General features: G+C 58.4%; 1 protein-coding gene across 2 annotated transcripts; it reads left to right on the forward strand.

Moving 5' to 3' along the window:
- The first annotated feature begins 2,187 nt into the window (after positions 1 to 2,187).
- Positions 2,188 to 9,318, forward strand: KPTN (kaptin, actin binding protein). 2 transcript variants are annotated; one of them, XM_042919919.1, is made up of 12 exons: positions 2,188 to 2,430; positions 2,761 to 2,843; positions 2,966 to 3,050; positions 3,144 to 3,213; positions 4,460 to 4,535; positions 4,666 to 4,739; positions 5,048 to 5,157; positions 5,237 to 5,314; positions 5,937 to 6,012; positions 6,697 to 6,832; positions 6,923 to 7,105; positions 8,860 to 9,318. In XM_042919919.1, exons 1-12 carry the CDS (start codon positions 2,208 to 2,210, stop codon positions 8,989 to 8,991), a joined length of 1,326 nt encoding a protein of 441 aa, XP_042775853.1. In that variant the 5' UTR covers positions 2,188 to 2,207; the 3' UTR covers positions 8,992 to 9,318. The 2 variants fall into 2 exon arrangements, with proteins under 2 accessions (XP_042775853.1, XP_042775854.1); XM_042919920.1 differs by having other exon boundaries at positions 3,144 to 3,198.
- The last annotated feature ends 302 nt before the right edge of the window (positions 9,319 to 9,620 follow it).

Below are 9,620 nucleotides of genomic sequence, written 5' to 3' on the forward strand. Positions count from 1 at the left end.
TGAGGGGGGAGGGGGACACAAAGCTGGAGGAGGCTCATGACACACAGAGTCACCATACCATGGGATGTCAGGGAGTGAGTGGGGGGTCAGGGGACAGGATGCAGAGGTGGGCCTGCCCGGGAGACCCAGGCGGAGACCCACCCTCAAAGAGGTGCTCCAGACGACAGCCTGGAAGAAGTTCAAGAAAGGTTCAGGTTCATGGTGTCAAGAGAGTGTGGACGATGACACCCTGCCCTGCTCCTGTCCCCTTCAGCTCCTCCCACAGCTCCAGTGGACTGGTGATGGCTGCCTAGAACTCAGTTCTAAGATTCCTGAGAGCTGAGATTGATTGCTGATGTCTGCTGTGGGCACAGGCTGAAGGAAAGTGGTGCCTGAATCTGTTTCTGCCGTCAGTGACCTAAACAGAGAGTCTCAACCCTGGCTGTGCTGAAAATCACTAACAGTACACAGGCTTGGGTCACAGCACAATAGACTGGGATTTGGTTGAAGTTCTCCACTCTTCTGGGGGTTTTTGTTTTTTCCTGAAAATTCCACAGCTGATTCAAATTTGCCCCTAGAGGTGGAAACCATTAAACAGGACAATTCTTTCCTTTCAAACCTGTAACTTCCATTATTCACTCAACAGATATTAAGTGAATGTAGTTTAGAGGTTACCACGTGAGACAGAAGCCTGAAGAAAACATTGTTCAGAAGCAGAATTAGACCCCACATTCTACTCAGCAAGTATTTACTAAGCACCTACCGTATGCCATGCCTGGTCTAAACCCTGGGAATACAGCATTAGCCACATATCCAGACCCTGCCCTCCTGGAGGTTTTACTCCCCAACTCCCCACATCCCAAAGTCTGGAGCTGACATGAAGCCCCTCTTCACCACCCTCCAGGTCCTATGTGCCTTTGAGCACTTTCCTCTTACATTTCCTTTGTAACAAGTCCTCGTTGGGGCGCCTGGGTGGCTCGGTTGAGCATCCAACTCTTGATTTTGGCTCAGGTCATGATCTCAGGGTCGTGGGATCAAGCTCTGCATCGGGCTCCTCGCTGAGTGTGGAGCCTGCTTGGGATTCTCCCTCTCTCCCTCTCTCTCTGCCCCTCTCCTACTCCTGCTCTCTTCCTCTCTCAAAACAAAACAAAACAAAAAAAGTTGTCCTCTGTGCTTGGCAAAGGGCCTGGCACAGAGTTTATGGATTTTTAACACATATTTACTGAATGCTTACTTTATGTCCAGACTTGTGGTCCAGGTGCTGGGGATCTAACTGTGACCAAGGGAGATCCAGTCACCGCCTTCACGGACCTTGCAGTCCGCGTGCATCCACGCACACGCAGGCACGTTTCTGCAGGGGGGGGGGTGGGGTGGTGGTGACAAGTTTACTCCATGTGGCCACAACAGTTGGACAACTCGTGTCTACTGGAAGTGATTTTCAGGTGTATACAGAGTGCCCAAACCCCTGATGCCCTTCTAGGGACCAAAAAAACCCCACATAGGAACCCCTTGAAGACCCCACAGTCAGAAACACCTGGTTAAGGTCCAGTCTTCCACCATTTTCTAGCATCTCAGGGCCACAATTTCATCCTCTACACACTGGGAGAAGCAACTTCTTGGCGGGGTTACAAGGATTCATTGAGATAAATGAGCACTTACTATGCTCACTTAAGGGTTATCGCGCACTTACTGGGTCCCAGCACATAAACGCTGAGTCGATGAACGCGGGTTAACCATAGCTGGGTGGTTGTCAGCATGACTAAGCTGCGTGATCTTAGACAAAATGACCTCCTGCGTCTGGATTCCAGCCTGTTCGTGGGTTTTAAATCAATCGACAGAGCCAAAACGCTTAGAACAGTTCCTGGCACGTACGGACTATATTGAGTTGTATGATTCTTATTGTTCTACCTGCCACACAACCCACAGCGAGGGCCACCACCTCCCAGCTTCAGGCCACAATCAGCCAGCAGGCCCCTCTCCGGGACTCCGAAAAAGAGCGGGGAGGAGCGCGCAGGCGCGATGGGGGGGTGGGGGTGGGGTCTTCTGGGAAGCCCTGGCCGCCCGACGGGTGGCCATCTTGGTAAAGGGCAACGACGCCAGCTTCTCTACGTCATCAGTCTGCGCGACGGGCGAGCACCCGGCCGTCCGGGTCGCTTCGGGAGCGGTGGGTGGGGTGGGGTAGGGCGGGCGGCGGCGGGCGCCGCCGGGGTGAGTGGTGGAGGGGCGTGATGGGGGAGGCGGCCGTGGCCGCAGGGCCTTGCCCGCTGCGCGAGGATAGCTTCACGCGCTTCTCGTCGCAGAGCAACGTGTACGGGCTGGCGGGCGGCGCGGGCGGGCGCGGGGAGCTGCTGGCCGCCACCCTTAAAGGCAAGGTGCTGGGCTTCCGCTACCAGGACCTCCGACAGAAAATCCGGCCCGTGGCCAAGGAGCTGCAGTTCAACTATATTCCCGGTGCGTGGCGCCATGGGGTCGGGGGGGCCTGGAACGTGGTGTTGAGAAGGCTTCTGAGGCCCTGAGCTGGGTCCCCATGATGGGAGAATGGGATCGGGGTGATTGAAAGGGGTGAAGGCTGATGATCAGGAGGCGTTGGTGTCAGTGGTTAGGGTTCAGGAGCCCTCGTACCGTGGTTATGATGATCAGGACTCACATGGAGCCAGAAGTAATGATAATTGCAGAGATGGTCGGAGATTAGCGATTACTAGAGGTCAGGGGTCGCCATGATGGGGGATAGAGGGGTCAGAAGTCTGCCTGAAACGCGAACTTTGAACTGTCCCCTCCCAGTGGACGCGGAGATTGTCTCCATCGACACCTTCAACAAGTCGCCCCCAAAGCGGGGCCTGGTTGTGGGGATCACGTTCATCAAGGTATCCAGCCTCCCTCCGCCTACCCATTCCCTTCTCCTTACACGCACGGCGGATCCCCCTGAGTCTCACCCAGATGCCCCTTGGTGCCGCTCCTCTTTCCTGAGGCCAGTTTCCCATCCCAGGATTCAGGGGACAAGGGCAGCCCGTTCCTTAACATTTACTGCGACTATGAGCCTGGCTCTGAGTACAATCTTGACTCCATTGCCCGTAAGTGTGGGCTCCGGGGAAGGAGGGATGGGGAAGATGGGAGGGGGGACCTGTCAGGTCCCCGGTGTCTATTTGCGTGTCCTCCCCTTACAGAGAGCTGCCTGAACCTGGAACTCCAGTTCACTCCTTTCCAGCTGTGCCATGCAGAGTATGTAAGCCACAGGTGTAATACGATAGAGTGTGTGTGTGTGTGTGTGTGTGTGTGTGTGTGTGTAGGGGGGGAGGCTGCAGCAAACGAGGCAGCAAACCTGCCAGAAGAGTGTCAGACTCTCGTTTTGTTCTTTTTTTTTTTTTTTTTTACAATTTTTTTAATGTTTATTCATTTTTGAGAGACACAGCATGAGCGGGGAAGGGGCAGAGAGAGAGACACAGAATCTGAAACAGGCTCCAGGCTCTGAGCTGTCAGCACAGAGCCCGACACGGGGCTCGAACTCACAAACTGTGAGATCCTGACCTGAGCCCAAGTCGGCCGCTCAACTGACTGAGCCACCCAGGCGCCCCTCTCGTTTTGTTCTTTAGAGCACGGTGCTTTTAAGGTCGCTGTTTAGATCCTCTGAGCGCTAACTGAGCACCTGTGTCCTAGACATCTAGAACGCTCAGGTTCTGGGGTTCTCGACTTGGACACTCAAGGACCCAGAGGGGCGAAGTTTTCTGGAGTCATAAGCTCTGAGATTCCAAGATTTGAAAGCTCTGCTGTTTGGTAATTCAGAGATTTCGTGATGATAAAGTCGTTCTTCTGTTTCATGGTCTCGTATTTCAAGGAGGTGGAATACAGACCATCTAGGATATGAGGTTCTAGAACCCCAAAATATGAGAATTCCAGTCTAGAGCTCCAGACTCCATTCTAGGACATCAGTGGTCTAGCACAGCCCTTGGCAAAGTTTTTCTGCTAAGGGCCAGTCTTTATCATAACAACTCAAGTCCGCCATTGTAGCAAGAAGGCAGCCATCGACACTATGTCAATGAACGGTGTGGCTGTGCTCCAGTACAACTTTATTTACAAAAATCGGCAAGTTGGATTTGGTCAGAAGGTCATAGTTTGCCAACTTCTGGTCTTAACAGGTGAGAATTCTAGACACTGATGTTCTGGATTCTAGGATTTGGATGTTGCGCCATTTTACGAGTCGGAATATCCACCGTGGCGATTCCTAAAAGTTCTGGTATTTCAAAGGAGACAGGAAACAGAACTTGGGGAACACTGGAGTTCTAGATTAAAGAGTTTCTAGCGTTCTGGGTTTCTGCGACCCTTTCTAGAGCTCTCCACGTTCTATTCCTGAACCCACATCCAGAATGAGGACTCCAGCAGGCAAGGAAGGGCTCTAGAAACAGAACGTTTCTATGATTCTCAGGTTGGAAAATTCTGTACGTGGACTCTGCCTCACAGGGGTTCTAGACTTCTTTGCTTTCAGGGTCCAGGTCGGGAACCAGCTGGACACAGTGTTTCTCCTGAGTGGGAATGACCCGGCCATTCATCTCTACAAGGAGGTGAGGCAGAGGGAGGTGTGGCGGGCAGAGCCCTGCTCTCTCGGGCTGCCATGGGCTGGTGCCGGGGTCTGTGCGTGAGACTGGCCACCAGCACGTTTCAAGTCAGGGGGGTCGGTCTTGGTTCCCCCAGAACGAGGGGCTGCATCAGTTTGAAGAGCATCCCGTGGAAAACCTCTTCCCAGAGCTCACGAATCTGACCAGTAGGTAAGAGAGCCCCCGAAAGAGGCCAGCAGGGCCCCGGGAGGGCGGCCTCCGAGAAATCAAGTGGTGGTAAAGCCCTCAGGGACGGTAGAGACAGAGATGACCTCAGAGAAACTGGGCAGGGGAGGTGAGTTCAGAAAACTCCGGCCATACACATGAAGTCGATGGCGAGTGGTGATCCCAGAGAGAAATCAGGCCCAGCGGGGGCCCCAGGGCGACAGGAAGGGGGTGGAGGCTGGTGGGGAGGCAGAATGTGGGGCCGGTATCTGATGACGCCCTCCGGCCCCTCCGTCCACCTGCCCACCCACCAGCGTCCTCTGGCTTGATGTCCACAATCTGCCCGGCACATCCCGGCGACTCTCCGCTCTGGGTTGTCAGAGCGGTTATGTCCGAGTTGCCCACGTGGACCAGCGAAGTCAAGGTGATGGGCGGGATGGGGGCCGGGCAGGGGGCGGGGTGGGTGGGCGGGGCAGGGCCCTGACTCCTCACCCCCCACACAGAGGTTCTGCAGACATGGGCGATCCTGCAGGACGGCCCCATCTCCCGAGTGATCGTGTTCAGCCTCTCAGCCCCCGAGGGTGAGCTCTGGGGTGCAGACTCAGCTCCCCACTCCCAGATTCACACCCCTCTCCCGGAGCGTCCAGCCCCTGCCCGTCCCTCCCATGCTCCCTCCCTCCCCTCTGTGCCCTCACATTCATTTCAGCCACTTGCCCCTGGATTCTGATCTTCGTCCTTTACCCTGGGGTTGACCTTCTGCTTTTCCTTTCGTCTAACCGTCAGCCCTCACATTGTGACTTCCTCTGATCCCCCTCTCTGGCCTCCTCACTCTGTCTCTTGCTGCTGTCTGCCCCCAAGCTTTTCCTGGGGACTCAGCGCTGCCCCCCCCCCCCTCCAACCCAGGCTCCCCTCTCCTGCCTGTTCCTCTTGCTTGTGGCCCGCTCTTCTCTGACGGCTCCGTTCGCCTGGCCCCTGCCGGCTGCCTTCCGCCCCTCGGGTCGTTCCTTACTCGTCTCCCTCCCTCTCTGGTCTCACACCTGTTCCCCCCATCATCTTGTCTAACCGCGAAGCTTCCCTTCATAGCACGGCGAAGGCAGGGTCTCCCTCCTCTTTCAGAGCGGTGGGGCAGGGGAGGAGGGATGGCGAGGAGGAGCCTGGAGCCTGTCCCCTCAGGCCCCGCCCCACGCGTGTCCCCGTCTCCAGAGACCCAGGACCGGCCGCAGCGGGAAGAGTACAGCGTGCTCGTGGCCAGCATGTTGGAACCAGCCGTGGTGTATCGGTGAGCGGCCCGCACGGCGGACTCACAGGGGCGGCCTGACCTCCTGCTCCCGCACCCGGTCATTCTCAGGAGGAAGCCCCCTCGGGTGAGGTTGTCCAGGGCTGGGCAGGTAAAGGTGATCGTGCCCCAGGGAGGGGGAGTGCGAGTGTTTGGGTCTAGAACTCGTAGCGGATCCATCGAAGCCTTGGGACAGGAACACAGATGTCTGCTCCCCCTGGACGAGCGTGTTGGCAGACGTTTAACCGCGGGCTCGTTGGGTGAGGAAGCCCTGACTTGTAGTGTTTGCCAGCTTCTGGGGTGTAACTTACTCCCGCTCTGGCGGATTTTGAGCCGCCGACGCACTGCTAGCCAGCGGTGGCTCACCTGATGTCCGAGCTGGAACCCAGCTCCCAGGCTCCAGGGAGGCGATGTGGGTGTCCGGACCAGAGGCCAGGGTGTCACCAGGAGGGATAAAGTGGGTTTCCGTTCGGGAGGGAGATGGCCCCGCCTCCAGGGGACAGATGGGCGTCCATATCGGTTGACAGTCTGCGTGAGCAGTCTGACGGACGTGAAGACGTCCGGGTCGGAGACGAGGGTGCCGAGGAGGAGCGGTGTGTCCAGACCTGAGCAGGGGAGCGGCGTGGGCCAAGGGCGGCGGGCGCCGTGGTGCGACCGCGGTCCCCCCACCGCCTCCGTGACCCTCAGGGACCTGCTGAGCCGGGGCCTTGAGGACCAGCTTCTCCTGCCCGGCAGTGACCAGTTTGACAGCGTCCTCTGTGGCCTGGTCACCGATGTAGATCTGGACGGGCGGCCCGAAGTCCTGGTGGCCACCTACGGACAGGTGGGACCGGAGGGGTGGGGCTGCCCCCGCCCCGCCCCCTGCCCCCGCCCACCGCCCCGCGTGGTCCTAACCCCTCGCCCCCCTGCACAGGAGCTCCTCTGTTACAAGTACTGCGGCCCGGAGTCCGGGCTCCCCGAGGCCGAGTGGGGATTCCGCTTGCTGTGGCAGCGAGACTTCTCCAGCCCACTGCTGGCGCTGGCACACGTGGACCTGACCGGGGACGGAATGCGGGAGCTCGCCGTGGTCTCCCTGAAGGGCGTGCACATCCTGCAGGTAGCTGGGCTCCTCAGGTTCGGGGGGCCCCCCTTGCAGCGGCACCTGGGGTGGGGGTGTTTGCTCAGCCGCCTTCTCGAGGGCGCGCTCCCGCGGGAAACACGTCAGAGGCCACGGGGAGTAGCCACGCGAGGAGGTGGCCTCAAAGGCCCGACCCCACGGGAGCCCTGCAGCCTGAGCCCATCGTTCGCACAAAGGGATCGTTGGCTGCAGGCCCCCTCTTGGAGGAGGGAGTGACCTGTTTCTGGGAGGAGGTTCTCGCTGGCCAAGGACAGTCCAGGAGCAGAGGCCGCTGGTTGGGGAGGGGGGGGCACCATCATGGCAAAGGGGGTTCCGACATGGCATCTGTCAGCCCCAGCCCGCCCTCAGCCTCCTGACTTCAGCCCTCGGTTCCTCGTGCTTTGTCTGACTCTGTCCCTTCACTGTGGCCTCACCCAGATCTTCCCCCACCCCCCGCCCAGTGATCTAACCTCTGCCCCCCCGCAGGGCCCGCTCTCCTCACTGCCTCGCCCTCTCCTCTGTGTGCAGCTGGCTGCACTCCGGCTGTGGTCTGACCTCCCCCTTGCTGTCGCGTTCTGACTCCCGAAGGACGTTTCCTACCCTCGTCCCGTAGCCTCCCCTCCGGGCCTCCCGCAGCCAGCCTCTGGCTTTCTACCAACATCTAACCTTGGACCTTTCCACTTTGGCCTAACCTCGGAACTTTCTGTTGTGGTCAGGCCCTTGAGCTTTGGTCTGTTGTCCGGCCTTGGGCTGTACTTTGACCCCCGCCATGGCGGCCTAACTGCTGTAACCCCTGTTGGGGTCTAGTCGCCAACCGTTCAATGGTCCGAGGTCCAACCCGGAACCCCCCCATTCCGTTTCACCTCCAACTAATGCAGTCTCCCCTCCAGCCTTTTCCCTGTTGCCTCCCCCCCCCCCCCCCCCCTCAGGCTGCGGTCCGCCTTTGGCTCCCAGTGTGGTGTTTGCCTTGGCCGTATCTCCGGTCTGCCTCCAAGACTGTCTCTGTATGGTCTAGCCTGGGTTCTTTCTCCCGGAAGCTAACCATACCAGCTCCCCTACAGTCTTTGCTTGGGTCTTTTCCTACCGTCTGTGCCTCAATGGAATGGTCTAGGTTTGACCTCAGAAGAAAGGGGAACCGTTGGACCCCGGCGGAGAGGTCGCAGGTTAGACCCTAATGGAAAGGGCGTAGGTTTGATCCCAGTGGAAGAGGCTGTGGTCCGACTGTGGGAGAAAGGACTTCCTTCACTGTGGTCTGACCATCCCTTCACCAAGGCCTCATCCCTCATTCAGGCCATCTCACTGTAATCTCTTCTGCCCTTTCTGCCAGGGTCTAGCCTCAGACGCTCCAGCCAGGGTCGCACTCTGTCCCGTTGGCCTACTCTTTGTTGGCAGGGTCTCGCCTCAGTCTCCCCCACTGTGGTCTAACCTCAGCCTCACCTCCCACACAGTGCGGTCTGTCTCCCATGTTTTGGTCCTCCCCTGTCCTTTCCGAGTCCTAACCTCAGACCCGTACGATTGGGTACCGTCTTTGTTCTTCCCACTGGGAATTCACTGAAGGCCGTCCCCCTGGGTCTGACCTTCACCCCTTCACAGGGACCTGTCCCCCCCCCACCCCACCGGCTGGTCTGCGCTCCGGCCTCCCGCCACAGCCGAGCTCCGGGCCTGTGGGATCGTCCCCTCCAGACCATCCCGAGTGATCTAACCTGCACTCTGGCTGCCCGGTCTCAGCCCTGCCCTCCTCTTGTCCCCCACAGCACAGCCTGGTCCAGGCCTCGGAGCTGGTCCTGACCCGGCTTCGGCATCAAGTGCAGCAGAGGAGACGACGTCAGTCACAGAGGCCTGGGGACGGGGTGGGTGCAGAGCCTGCTGAGACCCCAGGCTCCTGAGCTCCTACCCACTGCCCGCCCCAGACGCTGGTGTAGTTCACTGGGGCCGTCACCTCCAGCCATTCGTGGTGGGGAAGCATCCTGAAAGAGAGGATGGTCTCCCCACATCCCCCAGTGGTAGAGCTGTGGGTTCCTGCTCTGGCTGTGCCCCGTGGTGCCCTGTGAGCCCGGCTGACACACTCCTTCTCTGTGCCTCAGTGTCCCCATTTGGAAACGGGATGACCCCCCCCCCCCCAACTCCTGCCCCTCTTCTGCCCCCAATGAGAGTTGGTCAGCCAATGATTATTTATATGTCCGGAAGAACCAGACTTTTGAGTTGCCTTCATTCTCTTTCTTTTGTTCTGGCAAGCGGTTGGTGAGTGCCTGCTGTGTGCCAGGCTCCGCGTTGGGTGCTGGAGGAATGGAGGGAGGGGAATATGGGCAGAGAAAAGGCCAAGGTTAGACCCAGAAGTGGGACCGAAGTGAGATCACGCTGTAGACCTCAGAGAACGGAGTAGGAGGTTAGAAACGAGGCCCTGTCATAAAGGCTGGAGTGAAACCAATGTGGAAAAGACTGTAGAATCCAACAGAAAGGACTGAGGTTGGACCCCAGGGGAGAGCCCCGGGTCTGAGGTTAGACCCAAGTGGAG

The sequence above is a fragment of the Panthera leo genome, chromosome E2, assembly GCF_018350215.1.
Source record: "Panthera leo isolate Ple1 chromosome E2, P.leo_Ple1_pat1.1, whole genome shotgun sequence".
Classification (NCBI taxonomy): Eukaryota; Metazoa; Chordata; class Mammalia; order Carnivora; family Felidae; genus Panthera; species Panthera leo.

What these genes read in the sequence shown, in the direction of transcription:
- KPTN (XM_042919919.1), top strand. Translation starts at nt 2,208, where the DNA reads ATGGGGGAGGCGGCCGTGGCCGCAGGGCCTTGCCCGCTGCGCGAGGAT. An exon ending in CTCACGAATCTGACCAGTAG is followed by an intron (nt 4,740 to 5,047) that starts GTAAGAGAGCCC and finishes CCCACCCACCAG; the next exon opens with CGTCCTCTGGCTTGATGTCC. An exon ending in GAACCAGCCGTGGTGTATCG is followed by an intron (nt 6,013 to 6,696) that starts GTGAGCGGCCCG and finishes CGTGACCCTCAG; the next exon opens with GGACCTGCTGAGCCGGGGCC.